Source organism: Drosophila willistoni (genome assembly GCF_018902025.1).
Source record: "Drosophila willistoni isolate 14030-0811.24 chromosome XR unlocalized genomic scaffold, UCI_dwil_1.1 Seg143, whole genome shotgun sequence".
Lineage (NCBI taxonomy): Eukaryota > Metazoa > Arthropoda > Insecta > Diptera > Drosophilidae > Drosophila > Drosophila willistoni.
The window spans coordinates 8,015,647-8,034,839 of NW_025814056.1; the positions used below are offsets into that span (position 1 = coordinate 8,015,647).

Genomic DNA, 19,193 nt, shown 5'->3' on the forward strand with positions numbered 1-19,193 from the left:
TTTTGTAGGACTCTTTGCTAACAAATGTGTTCGTTTAAAGCTTTTTATTGATCATCTATCAGCCACATGCAATATCTGTCAAGATAATCGAATAGCCTGCCATAGCAAAAATTCGTTTTCCATATGTTTAGATGATAAACCAACCTATTCTGAAATAACATGTCCCGATGGTCTGTACTGTACGAATGGTTCTTACATTTGTCATGAATATGAGCCTTTATGCCAGTCAGATAAAATGGATATTAACCCATTGCCCGATGCTTTGGATCAGACCGCAACCGATACAGCGGTTTGGAATGCCGATGATGCCTGTGTAGTAGCCAACAGGACGACAACATTTCAAAATCAAGCAGATCAAACATGTAACAGGTAACAGGAGAGATGGTCTAAATATCAATTAAATTCAATTCATTCATTAATGATCTGACAACCTTTTAGTTATATTTATTGTTACCTATCCAATGGCATTTATCGTGCCCAAATTAGAAAATGTAAACTTTATGAATATTTCGATGAATTACTAAAATCTTGCTCAACCACGCAACCCGAAGGATGTATTAACGAATAATTTTTTTGACATTGAGGAGCGGCTTTATGATCTGGCAATAATTCTAAAAATTTCTTTACGATTGCCACAAACTAGTTATCAAGCTACATAAATAAAAAAAGACCTCATGGTTTTATCTTTATCTGCACAACTACAAGCAAAACGCACTAAAATATATAAATTGCCTTCAACTATATGCTCTACTAGGGGGCTAATTTCACAGTTTCTTCATGTATCTGACATTATACAGACGTTTCATCCTTACGTTTATAAAAATGATTAAAGTAAGTGCTCTTTTTACAACTTGTACCAACCAAAATACTTTCTCGAATAGACAGACTTCGATTTTTATGCTTTGCTACTTTCCAGACATGGATACTTTTAGGTCTACTCTCACCAATCATCGTAATTGGCCAAGATAAGTGCGATATATGTCAGAAGCAGAGTAATGTTGCTTGTTTTAATGAAACAACATTCTCCATATGTTTGGAAAATACTACGATACGTATGTATATAGAATGCCCCAAGAATTATCGATGCACCGATGGGACATATGTGTGCTATCCTAAGGCAAGCAGTACATCCGCTTGTGAGATTAACGATTCAACGACAACGACTTCGGTGACAACTCCGTCGAGCGACATATTATCGTCATCAGTCGGAACTACGGAGTCCACTACAACCACAGCAGCTCCCCGAGATCCTACGGTTATGTGCCAGGAAGTGCAGGCAACAGGATTCTATCAAAATGAATTGGATTCAACTTGTGCAACGTAAGTGAATTTAATATTTAGAGCACTCAACCATTATAATTATTGTATCGTATCGTTTAAGTTATGTCTATTGTCGTCTGGTCAACAATGCATATACAGCTACCGTCAGAGATTGTCCTAGCAACCAATGGTACGATGCAACTAAAAAATATTGCAGTACTACAAAACCAGACACCTGTTCATAAATAAATATTGTACTTATTGTATTTTATTGTATTTTGTACTGATCGAAACATGTGTTTCATCTTAGCAATCATCAGGTCTTTCAGATTGGCACAGAGCCGTCTGGGAATTGTAGTACAAATTCGTATTGCAATGATATAGCCATCCCAGATAATCAGTGGACAGCTTATAACAGTAGACGTAGCTAAAATTTATGCAAATAAATTTAATTTGTGTTGTTTTTAAATGGACAAAAACTTACTCTTGGCATGTTGTATCAGTCTCAACGCGGAAATATCCCTTCTGTTTCAAACCGGCGCAATAGGAATCGGGGTTAAATGCTTCTGTTGTTGAACTAGAAGCTGTAGTTGTACGTGGGAATGATGTTGTGGAAGTGTCATTTACAGAATCTGTCGTGGATATTGTAAATTCTGTGGTTTTTTGTGTGGAAGTATCTGTTGATGAAGTAGAGGATGAATCTACAGGAGTTGTGGAAGAAATATTGGACGACTCCGTCGTTGTAGAGTCTGACGTGGACGAATCAGTTGATGAATCTGTTGAAGATATTGTTGATTCTGTTGAATCTTTAGTGGAGGAATCAGTTGATGAACTTATAGTAGATGATTCCGCTGGTGAATCTGTAGAAGTGGAAGACTCGGTTGAAAAATCCGTTGTTGTAGATTCGCTTGTTGAAGAATCCGTAGATGATATTGTTGATTCTGTAGTATCATCTGAAGCGTTTGTGGTAGAAGATGAATCTGTAGAGCTGGAAGAATCATTTGATGAATCTGTAGTAGAAGAATCGTAAGGCGAATCTGTGCTGGAAGAATCATTTGATGAATCTGTCGTCGTTATCGTTGATTCCGTAGACAATGGCGTGGAAGTGTCATCTGATGCGTTTGTGGTGGAAGATGTATCTGTAGAGCTGGAAGAGTCATTTGAAGAATCTGTAGTAGAAGAATCGTAAGGCGAATCTGTGCTGGAAGAATCATTTGATGAATCTGTCGTCGTTATCGTTGATTCCGTAGACAATGGCGTGGAAGTGTCATCTGATGCGTTTGTGGTGGAAGATGTATCTGTAGAGCTGGAAGAGTCATTTGAAGAATCTGTAGTAGAAGAATCGTAAGGCGAATCTGTGCTGGAAGAATCATTTGATGAATCTGTCGTCGTTATCGTTGATTCCGTAGACAATGGCGTGGAAGTGTCATCTGATGCGTTTGTGGTGGATGATGAACCTGTAGAGCTGGAAGAGTCATTTGAAGAATCTGTGGTAGAAGAATCGTAAGACGAATCCGTCGTTGTAGATTCTGAGGTGGAAGAATCATTTGATGAATCTGTAGAGCTGGAAGACTCGTTTGAAGAATCTGTAGTAGAAGATTGCAATGTAGAAGAATCGTTCGTGGAATCTGAAGTTGAAGATTCTGTGGTGGAAGAGTCCTGTGGGGCATTTGTCGTTGAAGTTTTCCATGTGGAATCTGATGTAGAAAAATCTGTCGTAGATTGTTGGGGTGAAGTATTCGTGTCTGTGGTGCTAGATAATGAGTCTGTAGAGCTCGTTGTCGGTTCTATTGTTGTCGTCGAAGGCTCGCAAGAAGGCTACAAATTGTCAAATGAAATTATTTAAAATAAAAAATCAAATTACTATGCATACAGTTGACGATTCCATGGGGGCGCAATAGACATAGTTCTCCAATGTGCAATAGTAGCCATCAGGACATGTAGAAATGCTATTCTCGAAAACGGTAGTTTCATTGTAACAAAATCCATATTCAAATTCACTCAAACAGGCATAACGTCTATCAGTTAAAAGGCAATCGCCACAACTGTTCCCATCGCAAGCAGCACTTACAGACTCACTGGGGGACACACATATCTCATCCGTGCCCGTGCAGACAGTGTCGTCAGGACAGCTGTGTGTATCAGTGTCGGTAACTGAGTCCCCGCAATAAATATAGGATCGACTGTCCACGCAAGCTATGCCCGTGCTAAAGCATACATTGCATCTCCACTGACCGAAGGTTAGATCCAGAAATGCGAACAGTATTGCGAGAAACTAGATAAAATGTAAGACATACATATGTATAAATGAATTTTATGGCACAATATTGTTCTTTTTTCGGTATGAATCTATGTTTATTTACTTACTGATATAAGTTTCAACATGTTTAGAGTTCTGCAGAGTTAAAATGCCTAGAATAGTTGTGAATTGGCAATCTGCCGTTTATATAGGAGACGCCAGAGTTTTCCCTTGACTTGGGTGTGGTTTTAGACCGCCGTAAAGATAACCAAAATACAAAAATCAAGGTTCCCATAGTAGTGAATCACATGGCGCCGTAAACCTACTTCTTTATTTATTTATTTTCATTTTTTTTCGGTTGTTTAAAAGGCCAAGCTGAATGAATTCGCAAACCATTCATACGACTGTTGGCAAAGTTTCAAGATGTACAAGTTTATCTATGTGGTAAGTAAAAGACTTAAAATATTCGCTAACACAATTTTCAAATTGAAGGCCAGTCTAAAAAACTTGATCCTTTTTCTTAACGACAAAAGGCCTTATCTAAAGCTATTATTAACGTTTACTTTACAACAGGCTCTTCTATATTTAGATAAAGTTCTGCGTAAATTTTTAACAATTATTTGCTTTCGATATTAACTAATCTTATGAGTGTAACTTTAATAAGACGACAGAGAAAATACGATATGGTTTTTGAAACTTAAGTCCTGCAGTTTTCATGTAGTGTCCTTTTTTTTTTTTAAGGTTCTTTCTGTGTTCCTGTTGCATTTGATTTATCAGACATGGAGCGATTGCAATGTGTGCCAAGCGTCGAATGGCGCTGCTTGCATCAATCAAACGTCATATCATTTGTGCTTCGGATCCGATCAACCGTATACAAATCAGACATTCACGTGCACCGATGGTTTAGTGTGCACAGATCAGCCCGTGATTTGCTTTCAACGTAGCGAGACACCATCCAGTTGTGGGGACACGGATAGCTGTGGCCAGTGCGCTCCAAACTATGTGTTTGCATGTACCTCACGGACAACATTTGCGTTTTGCTTTGGAGCCACCACGCCAACCAATGTCACCGGCAGTTGCCTGGATAATTATTTCTGTGATTCATCCTCTCAAGATATATGCGTTAACAAGACCACAGATGATTCTATAATATGCCATTTGGATTGAATTTACATATATGTATAAGCTACTTATAAGTATAATTAATTAAATTAAATATGATGTTTATAACTATAATTGGTCGTTTTGATGGTTTAGCCAATTGCGAACCAGTCGGAGGGAGGGCAAACGGAAGCGCCACTCTTCGGAACAGTAGGTATAGACCTCATCGCCTAATTGTAGTAGTTCCATCGCAAATTGCCGCTCATCATCTTGCCATTCGCGATCATCTATACCCCCAAACATTTCCATGCGCACCAAGGCGGCCATAGTGGGTCCTAGATATTTTTTAAGGCCTTGATATAACTGAGTCTTGGTTAAAGTTTTGAGAGAGGAGGAGGAGCTGGCAGTTTGTGACAGCATTTCGGATGCTTTAGACTTCTTTAATTGTTCATGATCATCCAAAAGTTTGTCGTATTTCCGTTGAAGCTCGTCGTGGGCGTTTTGTATGGAAGTTTCAACCGATTCGACATCAGTATTGATCTCATCCTCTATATTTTCCAGGCTGTGACCCTCATCCACCAATCGAAAGGCAAGCATTCTTAATCGTTTAGTGTCCTGTTTCAATTCCTCTTTTTCCTGTTGTAATAGTGGCTTCTCCACCTCTTCGTCCTCCTTTCTTTTCGTTGCCTTGACATCAATCGTTTGAATTGTATCTGCATCTAAAGAATCAGGCATTTCCTCATCCTCCTCTGTAACGTCTGCATAATCGTCGCTGTCGAAGCCAAGCGGACACTCAAATTCTGCCGGTGGGATCAAATGCTTGGCCGTGGGTTTCTCTAATTTTACCATTTTTGGTTCACCATGCGTATCGAGATTTTCAATATCCCAAGCCAAATACTTGTTTATCCGCATCAGAGTCGGATTCGGCATTTGGCTTGCTATCAGTCTGTCCATTTTGTAGTTCATAAAGCATTCCACACGAAAATGCCGAGCACATACCGCTCGATTGGCCAATTTCTTTAGGTCGGCCAGTTCGGTAATTTCCTCATTCGAGCAGTTCTTTAGCCAAGCCTCCAGACGTTTCGGATGCCTCACCGGAAACTTGAAGAAGTGCATTTTGGGATTACGCTGCGATGAAACTTTGCAATTGCGAAAAACACACCGAGTGCCCCCCATTGGAAAACGTAGCGAAAACTTGAATTATTATTTAAACAAATTTGTTTTGATTTGAAGCCATTAGTGTGACCAACTAAGCTAAAGACAGAAATACACATATGCAAAGGTTGAAGACTTCTCACACTGCATAGAATTCTTAAAATTGTGATTATATTTAAATGCATAGAAAAATCATATAACTTTTCTTTTCTTTGCAATGCTCGATTAGCCAAAGAAATATAACATTTTCTAAACGCATGCATGGTTTGTCTTGTAACGTACTAGAACATTTAATTCTTTCTGATAACAGTGTGAGTGGGTCGTAAGTTATCGTTCACGAATGATGACAACTCTGACCGTTAGTCGTCGTTGACATTTTCAAACAATCAAACAAAAAAAGTTCTCTCTCGATCAACGAAACGACAAAAAGTCCATTTGAAAAAAAAATAGAACGGAAAAGATAATGCCGAGCTAAACGACCAAACGGATTATTCAATGCGCCGCGATGGCTACCAACACCACGAACATAACAATTTTCATAAAATTTCTAAAATACGACAAAATAATTGGAAAACGACAAAGTTAAACTGTGCATCCGTTTCTTTCTATATATAGAAATTTCTATATATGACGAAATTTAAGCAAAAAAAAAGTAAATAGGTTAAATACAAAAATTCCTCGAAAGCAATCTCAGAAACAGCAAAAAAGCAAAAGAAATACGGGAAAATGGGCAACCAGCCGGGCAAATTGCAGAATCAAACACAAACAGGACGACCCAAGAAGAATGTGCATTGGAAATCTGCAGGCAAGTTTGTTTCAAATTCAATGGAATGGGGAAGTAGTAGCAAAACCATAATATATCATTAATAGAAAAATTGAAAGAAAAAAAATAGACTTATGGGCTATGTAGGCAGGTGGGAGAGCTAGGAGAGACAGGCAGTGAGTACGCGGGGGAGAGAGGACAGCCAGAATTTTTTGTCGGTTATTTTTAGCCATTCGTTCAAGTGGTTGCTGCTGTTGCCGTTTGGCCTAAAAATTTCGTGTCTAAAGTAACGGTAGAGAGCGTTAGAGAACCAAAGAGATTGAGAGAGAATGGGCGAGCGTGTGCGGGAGCGAGATAATGAGATGGATCTCTAAGTTTAATTGTTGTTTTCTGTTTTTTTTTTGTGCCCACAGAGCGTCCCTCTCCGCCGGGTCGCCCCATACTGACGCCACTTTCCCTGACGGAGCAGCAGCCCGATGTGGTGAATCTTCGCTGGGAGCGCCCTCTAATGGATGGTGGGTCCCCTATTACTGGCTATACTGTAGAACATCGTCGGATGGGCTCCCCGCATTGGGTGAGAGCTACGCCCACACCCATCTCAAGGTGCGAGGTATGCATTAGCGGATTAGAGCCCGGTTGGCGTTATCAGTTTCGTTGTTTCGCCGAAAATATTGTGGGACGGTCCGATGCTAGTGATCTATCCGATCCATTAACAGTAACTTTGCAACGAAATGCGATAACAGTGCCCCGTTTCATCGATGAATTGGCGGATACAAATGCTGTGGAGGATGAGCGCATCGAATTTCGTGTTAAAATTTTAGGTGAACCACCGCCAGAGATCAATTGGTTTAAGGATGGCTATGAGATCTTCAGCAGTCGTCGAACTAAAATTGTGAATGAAAACGATGCAAGCGTTCTGATCATACACCAGGTGGCACTTACGGATGAGGGTGAGATCAAGTGCACGGCCACTAATCGAGCCGGTCATGTCGTAACCAAGGCCCGACTTATGGTGCAGGCTCCTCCAAAAATACGTTTGCCGCGCACCTATGAAGATGGTCTTATTGTTGAAGCGGATGAGGTTCTGCGCCTTAAGGTGGGCATAGCGGGTCAACCATTGCCCGTCATAACATGGCTACATGAAGGTGAAGTTATTGCACCCGGCGGGCGTTTTGAGATCTCCAATACGGATAAGAATTCCATGTTAAAGATCGATAACGTGTTACGAGAAGATCGCGGCGAGTACGTTGTAAGGGCCTGGAATAAACTAGGCGAAGATATCACCTCATTTTTGGTCACAGTCACCGCACGGCCCAATCCACCAGGTGCTCCCAAGTTGAATATGTCCTTTGGGAAATCGGCCACATTGTCCTGGACCGCACCAGCAGATGATGGCGGTTGCAAGATCGGCAATTATATAGTGGAATACTTTCGCTTAGGCTGGAATGTTTGGCTAAAGGCAGCTACCACAAGATCATTGACAGCCACCCTCCACGATTTAATCGAAGGTTCGGAATATAAATTTCGCGTAAAGGCCGAAAACCCGTATGGTCTGAGTGAGCCTTCTGAGGAATCGGAGTTATTATTTATACCCGATCCAAAGAGGGGTATAGTCAAACCCAAATCGGCCACGAAAATAGCTGGTGAAGACATTTCAAAAGGAGATAAAGACGCATCGAAAGTGCAGGTACCTCCTAGACGCAAAACTCTTTCGCCTCCACGACCGCAATCTGATGCTTCAACGGGTATGTCGCCCAGTTCCAAGAGGAAGCCCAAACCGCAGCTTATTGATAATGAGCAATTGCATCATGAAATGTCCTATGGCACTTCAGTCGAGGCGTTAAAGTTAGATGCTCGCAAAAGTCCTGCTCCCACGACAACAACTTCCTCAGGTACTAAGCTCAATCTAACTTTGATTACGACCACAGCTTTGCCCATGGAGAAACCACAAAAATCGCCCCAAAGATCGCCACAGATGACACCCACTCCTTCATCGCCTTTGTCATCATTGAAATTGTTTAAACCAAAGATTAAAACCGAAACGAACAAACTGCCTCCAGCTCTACCCACGCCCTCATCACCCCCACTCCAACAACGAAAACGTAGTCTGAGTCCTCCCGTTAAAAAGCAACCACCGCCACAATCATCATCTCTACGCAAAAGTCCAACGCCTCCGGAACCAATTAAAACGACGCCCGCCCTACAACGAAGCGCCGAACCTGTCCAATTGGGTGTTAATCAAAATGTGCGACGCTTTTCGGGACAAACAGCACTAAGTCCAGCAAAAAATGTGCCCTTATTGGCCTTGGCTGTTGCCACTAATGCCAGCGCAGTTGTGGGTGAAAAGTTACCCACTATTGAGATAAGTTCACCACCGCCGCCTACGCCAACGGCGATGGAACCACCAGCATCACCATTGCCAACTCCTTCAAGCTATCGCCCGGCCAGATCCTCAGTTGCAGAGAAACACGACGAAGTTCATACCAGCAATGAGTTCATGTTGGTGGTCTTCGATAAGAATAGCAAAGTTAAGGATAAAGACAGTGCGTATGCTTATGGCTTTAATTGGAATCCATTTATTCGTTTCTCTTTCTACCTCTCTCTTTCTCTATAGAACAAGATTCCTTTGAGTTGGATCTGGAGGATGCCATACAACCACCGCCAATATCAATTTCTGCTCCAGACTTGGCTTTCTTGGAGTTTACTAACTTGCATACAACGTTCCCATTGCGTCGTTCAGTTAGCTCCACTGAATTGCTTTATGAACGGGCCATGGCCCGATTCTATGAGGCTGTGGAGCTGGAACAGGCATCGAAATCCGCGCCGAAACCTGAAATACCGGAAAAGCTAGTGCCACCGGCTAATCTTCGTAAACGTCTGGGTTCGATTTCTGAGGCGGAACGAGCATCATTTGAGCGACGAAGTGAACTAAGGCGTCAGTCCGCAGATATGGTATCACTTGGACGCAAATGGGACTCTAGGGAGAATGTCAACGAAATTATAATGACGCAAATGTCACGTCTGAGAAACGCGGAAAGGGACGAACACCAAAAGGAGGAAAGACAAATGGAAACAAACGAAGATGAAGAAGCAGATGCTGAAGAAGAACACCTAACTGAGAGCACAGATGATGAAAGTGAGGAAATCGATGATAGAGATGAAGATGTTACAGGTGATAAGCCACTTAAATCTAGCTATGATCTGGGTTCGGATTATACCGAAAGTACTGCATCATCTGAACAAGATTCCATAGAGAAATTCAAAATGGAATTAATGGCACGAACTCGATCACCAAGTCCCCGTGACTTGGAAACCTATCATCCGCGTATTATGGCTGGAGGAACATTTACACCATATCGTGCTCCTACACCGGAACAAGCAGCGGTAGTTCTAACACGTCCTGTCCCCTTACCTAGTCCTGATTTTGTGCCAAAACCTATACTGAAAAGGTCCTCAAATGAGCATGTAGAACAAGCAATAGGAACAGCAGCTGTAGAGGCTGCAAGTGTAATTCCTTCAACTACGCCCGCTCCTGGCCCTACGATCAGTTTAACCCACACCACAAACACTAATCCTGCTACTACTGCCGCAGCGAGCAGCAATATAAAACTAGATTTAGCCAAAGGCTTAAAATCCTTTTTCAGTCGCGACAAACGTACGACTACCGAAAAGAATACCGAGGCCAATGAGGAGCTATCAAATCCATTGGAAAAAGTCAATGCCGCTGCTATAGCAGCCGATGTTGAATTGAAACGGAAGACCAAAGAGTTGGAAGATCAACGTCGCCAGGAGGCTGAACGCCTAATGCTAGAAGAGGCTCATGCCGCTGTCGATCACTACAGTGATCTGGTGCGCGAGGTTGGCTCTAGCCATAGATATCACAAGCCCCTCTATCTCGATCGGGATGAGCTGAAAAAAGCAGCAGCCAGAGCCAGCGATGAGGAGATGGACAACGAGACATTAGAGATTAAACAGCGTCTTGTGAATGATGATGATTTGCTCTTGGCTCCTCCTACTGTTAGTCGTGAGCGTCGTCTCTCCATTTCAGAACGCGAACAGTTGGTTCATGTACGCGATGCCTCCAGCAATTTAGCTCTAAATAAGGTGGCGTCTCGTCAAAGCAGCGAAGAGGAGCAGCATCTGCCATCACCGAATACTCCAACTACACCAGCTCCTGAAGAAGAGGAGGAGTACCCCATGGTTTTAGTAGTACCACCGCCAAAGACAAAATATAAAGCGGAACCCGAAAGTGAAAGTTACATGGGCGACGCTGTTGAAGCTCGTCCCGATGCCCGAGGAAGAACTCGCTTGGTTAAGGTTAAACGGGTAATCAAGCGTCGAATACCCTCACGGTCGCGGGATACATCCCTGAGTAGACCACCAGCACCTCTACCACCTACGCAAAGCACTTCCGCCTTGTCACCGAGGAGCACAGGTACACTGATGTTATCGCCTGCCGATCGAGAACTACTGGAAAAGGCCTCGGCTTTGGCATTAATGCACTCTGAGGAGCAGGCCCATGAGAAAGTTCGCTCAGCTTTAAGTTACTCCACGGATTTGGTTCTCTTTTTGGTTGCCTGCTACGTTTATTTATTCAAAGATGCCCGACTGGTTCTGCCCATATTGGCTCTGATGATCTATCGCCAAGTAGGAGAAGCAATTAGAGCTTGGTGGCAACGACGCAAGGGGGGCAACTGACCAACATCGTTCCTCACCGTCATTCAGTTTCGCTTTTATTTTTTAAGTTAGTTTTCTTCTTTTTTTTTATTCATTATATAGTTCGTCTCACGCCAATCTTAATTGATAATAATTATGAGCTGCTTATCAGCCAAATAAGGAATTCAATTAGCCATCCTAGTTCCACTTCAACTTAATGGCATAATGAAAGTTTTCACAATTTAAATGATAAAGAGCTTGTGCAACAGAATTTTTTTTAAGTTAGCTTAAGGTTTTTTTCTATAAGATTCGTAATGAGTGAGAGAAAACTAGGTCTACGGACGGTCGGGTGAAAAGGTGGATAAAGAGAATGGGAAAACATTTCTGTATACGTAAACAAACCATCAAAAAACAAAAACAAACTCTAAAATTGTTTAATAATTATATATATATTTAGAATAATTTGTATCTGTATCAGAGAGTGCAACGCTACAAAGCAGAAATCAAATTTTTCAAAAGTATCCGAAAGAAAACGAAAACAAATTAAGTAATTTCCTATATCCAAAATTCTAATCGACTGAGATTTTGTAAAAGATCTGCTTTGTATTTAAAAAATTATGATACAAGATGTAAGTTGCATGCCCTGATATGTTGTATGAATGTTTGTATATCATGCCAGTTATTTCGTGTTCAAATACCTCCCAAAAAAGGAACCCAATCGATTCGCTAATGTTATTCAATATGTTCGTTTTGTGGTTTCTCATAATTGTCTCCAAAATGCATTGTTGATATTTGGAAATAAAGTTCACACAAAGCCAAAGAAAGAATCTTTTTAAAAGTGCTCATATATTTCATGTCAGAATAATCCAAATCACTGTACATACATACATACTAGACAGCTGCATGACTTCATTCACTTAATAAGTAAAATAGAGTATACTCGGATAGAATTGAATAGAGTGAGTGACAGACGCACAATGAGTGAGTGTGTATGAGTATTAGTATATTTTGGTACTCATACAAAGCAAATTGAATGACACTGAGTACTGAGTACTCAGTAAAACGGAGTGACAAATTTGACACATCTAAAAAAATTCGAGTTATTCAAGTATCAGGGTACATATTTTGTGTATTTATTTTCTTTGCTTCGTTGAAACACAGCAGTCGCAAAAATGGAAGGAGGAAAAACTATCCAAAGTGAGAAAGTATGTAATTTAAAGCGTATTTTGTTGTTTTTGTTTTCGTTTGTTTTGTTATTGCTGTAGTCAAATATTGCATATAATGCTGTGTCGGCACCTGTCATTCGGATACATTCGAAACAAACTCACTTATACTCTCTGTTTTAACATTGTGCGGCCGAGTATAAAGCAAGCCTATCCACTCACTCATACTTATTCCGTTTCGCACTCATATTCACTCAACTCACTTTGAGAGTAGTATATCCGAATGTCACTTTTTTGACATTCATGCAGATGTCTAATACATACATAAGTACCTATGTGTGTATCTAAATACATATATGTATATTATATATTGGTTGACTGGGTTTAGTAACTGAAACTGTTTTGGCCGTTTTTGCTTTATTAAGATTCTAAATTTATCAATTTGTTTGCGATTTTAAGATAATACTATTATGATTGTTAATAAAAACGTATTTTCCCCTCCCGGATAGGAATTTCCGGCAAAACTATAAACAGTTCGAAGCAAAGATAACATCAGCATCATCATGATCATCATCATCAGCTGCAATGTCAACACACAAAATGCTGCGACAAATTCATGGAGAATTTTTTGTTTTGTTTTTTGCTGATAAGTTGAATTGGCCATATAAAAAGGGAGAACTTTGTGGGGTCTCTCAGCAGTTGAGAATCTAGTGATGGCTTCTTCGTTGACTGGGTTGTTGTTTTTGGCCCTCTGCACATTGACCTACAGTCAGTGGCCACCACAATCGTCTGTCCCGATTGCAGGTGGGCCCTTGCCATCGCTGGGAGTGGGACTGGTGACACCAGCGCCACTGCCAACGCTTTCACAGGACTTGGAAGAAATCATACGTCTTATACAATTCAAACCAATTAAGCAACTCGTTTTGCGTTACCTATTGAACGATGCGGAGTTCCAGGCATTTGTGAGAATTATAAATAGCCAGTCGGGATTCACTGCACGCTGGCGTTTGTTGTCCCAGCCCGAATTGATTCAATTTTTGCAATGGGTTGACCAACAGCTGGTTGCCTCTGGCGGTGGTTCATTTGAGTTTGAGGAAAATGAATTGGGCATTAGCCTATGGAATCGTTATCCATATTGGTCGGGTTCAGTGCTTGGCTGGCGTGGATTCTTAAGCGAACTGCAACTCTATTTTCCCCAGTATGCCATACGGGGTCTCATCGAAGCCAAGGTACTGCAGCGTGGTATCTTTTCACAGTTCTGGACACGCATGCAAGCCTTACAAGGCGTCTACGAACGCTGGTTGACTTGGCCCGACACCATTTCCGTGCTGGATCAACTACACGCTGCTGGCATAGACAAAAATCAATTGGATGGCATAATACGCGAACTCTTTGGTTGGAGTCCAAGTGTGGCAACGACGAATGGCACCACAACCGCTGCAACTCCAGCAGCTCCAACACAGAGTCCAGCTGCTGTTCTGCCTCCAGCTAATCATCCATTAGGAATTTAGTTTCCACAAACATCTCATATTTGAGTAATACATATATATCTATTATATATTTGTTTTAACCATTGAAACTAACTACAACTACATATATGCAATTCGGGGCAATTTGGTTTAAAACTTCAGTTTGCTTAGGTTATCCGATACCTTCTGGGTATTTGCTGCAGGCTTCCTCTTGTTCTTAATGGGGGCCACCGATGGCTTTGGTTTTTTAACTACCAAATCCTTGTGCAAAGTCTTCAAGCTGGCATCAGCTTTCTCCTGCTTGGCCTTGACGGATTCTTTGATCTGTGAACAAAAGCCAAAAATAATCAGTCTTTTATGATGGAAAGACAAAAGTCAATCGTACTTTTAAATACTTCATTCTCAAAAATGAATATCTGACTTCAACAAAAAAGAAATATGTATCTATGGTATATGGCCATATGATTTTCCTATCCGGATAAGCTTACCTTCTTAAGTTTTCCTTGAACTTCTTTGGGCTTCTTGCCTTTGCCCTTTTTATTATCGGCTACTTTGAACAGATTTTTAGCCTTCTTGGATTTATTGAAGGGGGTCTTTGGCTTGGCGCTGGTAGAAGCGCCAGTTGCAGCTACCTTCTTGTTATTAGCCTTGTTGCGACCCATCTGAAACGAAGATAAACTCAACTATATAATGGTTTTAGGTAAAAAAGACCATCAACTTTATTTGCTTAACATTTAAATACATTTCACTTTAGTAAGAGCCACGTCGCTATCGTCTGCTTTGCGTTTCTTTACAACAGGCTCCGTCGTCTCCGTCTCCTTGGTTGTGGTCAACAGATGATAATTGAGTTTAAATGTCACTCTATACATGTCCTTTTTGGGAGCCACATTGCGAACAAAACTAATATTAAGTGAATTTTCCTCGGCGTTAAGGGAGCAGCCCAAATTTTGTTCGACCAATTCTTTTACCAGATCCTTTGTATTTTCACCCTTGGCGAAGGCATAAACATGAACTGTGGGATAGTTTAAAAGATCTTTGGATAGATCGTGCAAGTCCTTGTCATTGTATAGAGCACGAAACGCGTCCAAGAACTCAACGGCCATGGCAGGCAGATTCATCGTTATGTGTATGGAATAATTCGAATCGGATTTATGCCATCGCTCAAGAAGATCTCTCTGTAGATCTTTCAATATGAATTCTCGGCCATCTTTATTGAACATTTGGATATTATTTAGACATTTATTGCGCTTTGCATTGTGCTGTAGCCATTGAAAACTATGAGGATTCAGATCATTAGCCATGACTTGGCAACGTTTCTTCGCAGCCGGCACACTGAATGGACCGACTCCGGCAAAGACATCGTAGAGGACATCGCCGGGTTGCAGTAATTTTACAATGCGTTCATGTTCCGTGGACAAACGAGGATTCCAATATACCTGCGAGAAATCAAATTCAAAGGGAATCCCATTCTCTTTGGTCTCGACTTGGTAGTCGTCTTGGCCACATATCAATTCCATTTGAAAATTACGATAGGTGTTGTCTATTGTTGACGCTTTATTGACGACTGAACGGCAATTTGGCAGTTTGTCTAGCAGAATTTGGCCGATAATGCTCTTGAAGGGTAACAAATGATCACGTAGATTTAAATGCACTATATGACCGATGCGGGAATAGGAGGTGAGACCCTCTTCTTCTAAGGGCAAAATGCTTTTCAGTATCTCATTGGCTGTCCAATTGTCATAGACTAGTTCGAGTTGGCTGAAGGAAAAGTTCTGCTCAGTGATATCCCTTTTTGCCAGCTCTTCCGTGGGCAGCGACTCCCATTTGGTGATGGGCAAAGGATGAAGCAAAATCTCCTTTTGTTGTGCCTTTTGGTCGTCTGATCCACCATCTACCACCACTGGTCTAACTGGCTTTAATTTCTCCATTTTAAGCATAAATTTCTTAACTAATGGCATCACATGATCCACTTGGGATTCGTTTATCCTCAGCCTGGGGACTTGCACGTTTTTTTTGAACTCTCCACGTTGTAAGTGCCTCATGCCACGGACATTAGCTGGCGGCAGCAGCTCCGGACATTCCATATTCTTGAAGTAGTGGCGTTGTCGAAGGATTTGTCGTAGTTGTTGTTGTTGTACTCTTAGTTGCGATATGAGTTTGATTAACTGCATTAATTAATTTGAGAAAAAAAATCTTATAAAAAATTTACCTTTAACGAATTAGCACTTGGTTCGTTATATGTTAGCGTTGCAAAACAATCGATGGCACTATCGATAATAACGATGCACAGTGGTCAGTTACGTTAAAGTTACTGGCAAAAATGTATAACTTTTGAATCAACTTAAAAATGCAATTTAGAATACATTTTTAATATGTATTTTAAAAAGTTTTTGGTATCAAAATAAAAATGGTTCGTGGTTCGTACGCCCAGCACTTTTAAATGTTTATTGAAAGACTATGCTCCTATGCATGTTTTTAAAACTTTCTTCTACTTTAAAATAATACCCAAAAAAAGCAGTTAAATTTTAATTTATACTTTTTTTTGCGAATCGGAAAATTCTGATGTGTGGTTCATGCCAGTATCATTTCTAAATCCGACCACTGTTTAATCTTTTACGAAATTTCGATATTTCGATAACAACTTCAGGCTATCGATAGTTTCGAAGTAGAAGAATACGACTAAGTTCAACAACTTAAACACATTTTTTTGTTCAATAAAATATGATATGGATTGAAAGCATATCATTTTTTAATATCTTACTTACTTTTCTCGGAAAATATGAAGAATGAACGACGAGAAACTAGCGAATCTAGTAGAAATTGTTCCAAAAAGGGGATATTTAAGGTAAATAACTAAATAATACTATACTATAAGAGAACTCGACTAATGGTTTTAAATTGAAAATTTTAGTCCAAATGAGCTGATAAAGCAGCGGCATGTGGAAATTGAGCCACCAAGAGTGGGGCTAAAGCGCACTCATAATGAAAATAGCCCCGAAGAACTGGCAGAACTTGAAATAGCCTATGGTAAATTATTTAGGAATTAGCAATTAGGCACATGAAGTTGTTATTCTTGACTCCTCCATAGCTAACCTGCGAACGCAGCTATCTGTGCCTCGCATAGAGCGCCTGGCTGGACGCTCCTTGGCGACTTATCATAAGGATCAACAAGTTGTCGAAGTTCTAAAAAAGGATGGAAAATTTGAACATTTCGGCTATAGCCACAAGGGAAAGTTCTATTTAGAGTACTATGAGGCATTGTTTCTTGTGGAATTGGTAAGAAGCGATCTGAAGAGAGAAGGGAAGAGTGTGCAATGAGTTAAGACAATTAAATTCTTTTTTTTTAGAACCGTCTACAATTAGAACATGAAGGAATGATCCTATCTATGGAGCAAAACTATAACTTTCTTCTAGGACCTGCAGCATGTGATAGGTATAATCATTATCTGGTCTACTCCTGTTTAAGTCGCTTGGGTTATATCGTCGTCCGACATCGGAAACCTGAAGTCAGTCGGGATGACTGTATTTGGGCTCTGTTAGAGGAGAAAATTAGTCACAAACCCATTGTTGATGATATAAGAACTTCTTCTTTTTTCAATGAATTGCAAAGCCAAATGGAAGCCTCTACACAAAGAATAATAAGCCAAGAGTTCCAATCGCAACATGGTTCCACCGAGTTTAAATATAATTTTGGTAAACGAAAAGCATACGAAGAATATTCACCAGCCTCTTCAACTGTAAGAAAGAGAGTTTGTTTGCCAACAAACCAAAGTTTGGTGGATGTTTTGAAAGCCGATTGCAGCTATTTTAAGTTTAAGAGGATTTTCCAAAAATTCGATATAGTAAAACTGGCCAAAACGACCGCAACCAGCTATAACGATAAGATCAAATTAAATATAATATTTGATTTGTATTTACCTAATGAGGGTTTTCGGAAAAGTTTATGCCAAACTCCCAGTTTTTATGTGGTAATTCTGCCAATGGGTGCCTTATTTCCCACTCATAATGACATAGCTCGTTTGCAATCAAGTGTGCCATTGCTCATTATATCTGTTAGTGAATCGAAGCAGATACAGGCATTTCTTTACTATATTAGTTAAAAAATAGAATGATAACCAAGTTAATGAATGTAAAAAATTGTTAAATATTTAGACAGTCCCCTTTGAAATTGTCATCAATATGTGTATGTATTATTATAAGCCAAATTCGAGTTAAGTTTTCGGTTACTTATTACAAAAATTTTCCAGTTTCAAAATGGTAACTAAATGAAGAATTTGCTAAAAATATTGAATAGTCCAAAACCTTTTCTGCTTATAGGCCCCACCAATACTTTGGATAATTGGTGGCCCCTCCAGTGGCAAGGGAACACAATGTGAGAAAATTGTGGGCAAATATGGTTTCACCCACATTAATCCTGATGAAATTGTAAATAGAGAGGTGAGAAAGGAAGTTAAATATGTATATTATATAATAATAATATTAATATTAACTTCAGATTGAAGCGAAAAGTGCAAGTGGTAAAAAATTCGAAGGTTTACGCTCACAAGGGCAGGAAGTGCCTTTTGATGAGATTTTACCCTTTATCGAAAAACTAATGATGGAACAACGTGGCGGCATAAAAGGATTCGTTATAGATGGGTAAAAAACAATGAAAAATGAAATTAAACAGTGTATATATATATAAATGTGGTTCCTAGCTATCCTCATACATTAGCCGAAGCAAATTTGATGGAACAGAGTCTGGGATCACCAGATATGATAATTGCTCTGGAAATTTTACCAGAGTCGGCTGGTGCACGAGCTCAGAGTTCTAGTGGAGGAGCACCGAGACATTCACAGAGTACCTATAAGAGAAACGCCAAGTCGATATTCGAACAATATTCAGACAAACTAGTTCAAATCGATGGAGAACGTGATGTTGATCAAATATTTGAGGATATAGTTCCCAATATTGATTTGTTAATGAAAAATCGTGGTGGAAATCGTTTGCCAATTGAACGTTGAATAACTTGCAGCTTGCAGCAAAATTGGCGTTAACATTAAATGATTCTTTGGAATATCGATGGAGCGAATTAATTTTTGAAGTGTTAAATTCAAAAACTTGTAGAATTTTAAAATTGCAAAAATGAGAGGAAACAAAAAATAAAGCCATTTCAATTTAAATTTGACAACCGCCATTTATAGAAAAAATAAAAATAGCGCCATCTGTGTGTCGCGTTTCGAAACGTCAAACAGCTGACGTGAGCTTAATAAAATAGCAAATTTGAAAAAGTGAAGCGAATTGAAAAGGTGAAGCGAGTTTTATGGCGCGTTCAGATTTCAGAAAAAACGGTATATATTTTTGTTTTGCAAATACAAAGATAAAAAAAAACAAAACAAAACGCTCG

The 19,193-nt window shown here is 40.1% G+C and overlaps 10 protein-coding genes across 11 annotated transcripts; 6 read left to right on the forward strand and 4 right to left on the reverse strand.

The window, feature by feature from the left end:
• Nucleotides 1–568: 568 nt before the first annotated feature.
• On the forward strand, nucleotides 569–1,512 carry LOC26530125. Its single transcript, XM_047011829.1, has 3 exons — nucleotides 569–831; nucleotides 917–1,320; nucleotides 1,382–1,512. Exons 1-3 carry the CDS (start codon nucleotides 778–780, stop codon nucleotides 1,503–1,505), a joined length of 582 nt encoding a protein of 193 aa, XP_046867785.1. The 5' UTR covers nucleotides 569–777; the 3' UTR covers nucleotides 1,506–1,512.
• A 9-nt stretch (nucleotides 1,513–1,521) lies between these two features.
• On the reverse strand, nucleotides 1,522–3,645 carry LOC6645627 (dentin sialophosphoprotein). The gene is made up of 4 exons (XM_023177511.2): nucleotides 3,628–3,645; nucleotides 3,134–3,535; nucleotides 1,745–3,078; nucleotides 1,522–1,687 (listed from the first exon to the last, which is right to left on the reverse strand). The coding sequence occupies exons 1-4, from the start codon at nucleotides 3,643–3,645 to the stop codon at nucleotides 1,567–1,569; spliced, it is 1,875 nt and encodes a 624-aa protein (XP_023033279.1). The 3' UTR covers nucleotides 1,522–1,566.
• Nucleotides 3,646–3,781: 136 nt separating this feature from the next.
• Nucleotides 3,782–5,843, reverse strand: LOC6645629. Its single transcript, XM_002068252.4, has one exon. The coding sequence runs from the start codon at nucleotides 5,774–5,776 to the stop codon at nucleotides 4,730–4,732; it is 1,047 nt and encodes a 348-aa protein (XP_002068288.2). The 5' UTR covers nucleotides 5,777–5,843; the 3' UTR covers nucleotides 3,782–4,729.
• On the forward strand, nucleotides 3,912–4,666 carry LOC6645628. The gene is made up of 2 exons (XM_023177425.2): nucleotides 3,912–3,943; nucleotides 4,241–4,666. Exons 1-2 carry the CDS (start codon nucleotides 3,923–3,925, stop codon nucleotides 4,664–4,666), a joined length of 447 nt encoding a protein of 148 aa, XP_023033193.2. The 5' UTR covers nucleotides 3,912–3,922.
• A 330-nt stretch (nucleotides 5,844–6,173) lies between the features above and the next one.
• On the forward strand, nucleotides 6,174–11,998 carry LOC6645630 (titin homolog). Its single transcript, XM_002068253.4, has 3 exons — nucleotides 6,174–6,560; nucleotides 6,932–9,061; nucleotides 9,133–11,998. The coding sequence occupies exons 1-3, from the start codon at nucleotides 6,482–6,484 to the stop codon at nucleotides 11,214–11,216; spliced, it is 4,293 nt and encodes a 1,430-aa protein (XP_002068289.2). The 5' UTR covers nucleotides 6,174–6,481; the 3' UTR covers nucleotides 11,217–11,998.
• Nucleotides 11,999–13,014: 1,016 nt separating this feature from the next.
• Nucleotides 13,015–13,916, forward strand: LOC6645631. The gene has a single exon (XM_002068254.4). It carries the CDS (start codon nucleotides 13,051–13,053, stop codon nucleotides 13,846–13,848), a length of 798 nt encoding a protein of 265 aa, XP_002068290.4. The 5' UTR covers nucleotides 13,015–13,050; the 3' UTR covers nucleotides 13,849–13,916.
• On the reverse strand, nucleotides 13,868–16,066 carry LOC6645632. Its single transcript, XM_023177286.2, has 3 exons — nucleotides 16,016–16,066; nucleotides 14,295–14,468; nucleotides 13,868–14,130 (listed from the first exon to the last, which is right to left on the reverse strand). The coding sequence occupies exons 2-3, from the start codon at nucleotides 14,466–14,468 to the stop codon at nucleotides 13,957–13,959; spliced, it is 348 nt and encodes a 115-aa protein (XP_023033054.1). The 5' UTR covers nucleotides 16,016–16,066; the 3' UTR covers nucleotides 13,868–13,956.
• Nucleotides 14,401–16,072, reverse strand: LOC6645205 (tRNA (guanine(37)-N1)-methyltransferase). 2 transcript variants are annotated; one of them, XM_023177285.2, is made up of 3 exons: nucleotides 16,016–16,072; nucleotides 14,549–15,945; nucleotides 14,401–14,468 (listed from the first exon to the last, which is right to left on the reverse strand). In XM_023177285.2, exons 2-3 carry the CDS (start codon nucleotides 15,888–15,890, stop codon nucleotides 14,449–14,451), a joined length of 1,362 nt encoding a protein of 453 aa, XP_023033053.1. In that variant the 5' UTR covers nucleotides 15,891–15,945; nucleotides 16,016–16,072; the 3' UTR covers nucleotides 14,401–14,448. The 2 variants fall into 2 exon arrangements, with proteins under 2 accessions (XP_023033053.1, XP_046867922.1); XM_047011966.1 differs by having other exon boundaries at nucleotides 14,414–14,468; nucleotides 14,539–15,945.
• Nucleotides 16,073–16,488: 416 nt separating this feature from the next.
• On the forward strand, nucleotides 16,489–18,067 carry LOC6645206. The gene is made up of 4 exons (XM_015177802.3): nucleotides 16,489–16,651; nucleotides 16,718–16,833; nucleotides 16,895–17,082; nucleotides 17,154–18,067. The coding sequence occupies exons 1-4, from the start codon at nucleotides 16,593–16,595 to the stop codon at nucleotides 17,904–17,906; spliced, it is 1,116 nt and encodes a 371-aa protein (XP_015033288.1). The 5' UTR covers nucleotides 16,489–16,592; the 3' UTR covers nucleotides 17,907–18,067.
• On the forward strand, nucleotides 17,938–18,918 carry LOC124459656 (adenylate kinase isoenzyme 1-like). The gene is made up of 4 exons (XM_015177840.3): nucleotides 17,938–18,063; nucleotides 18,124–18,243; nucleotides 18,302–18,444; nucleotides 18,504–18,918. Exons 1-4 carry the CDS (start codon nucleotides 18,061–18,063, stop codon nucleotides 18,808–18,810), a joined length of 573 nt encoding a protein of 190 aa, XP_015033326.1. The 5' UTR covers nucleotides 17,938–18,060; the 3' UTR covers nucleotides 18,811–18,918.
• Nucleotides 18,919–19,193: the final 275 nt, after the last annotated feature.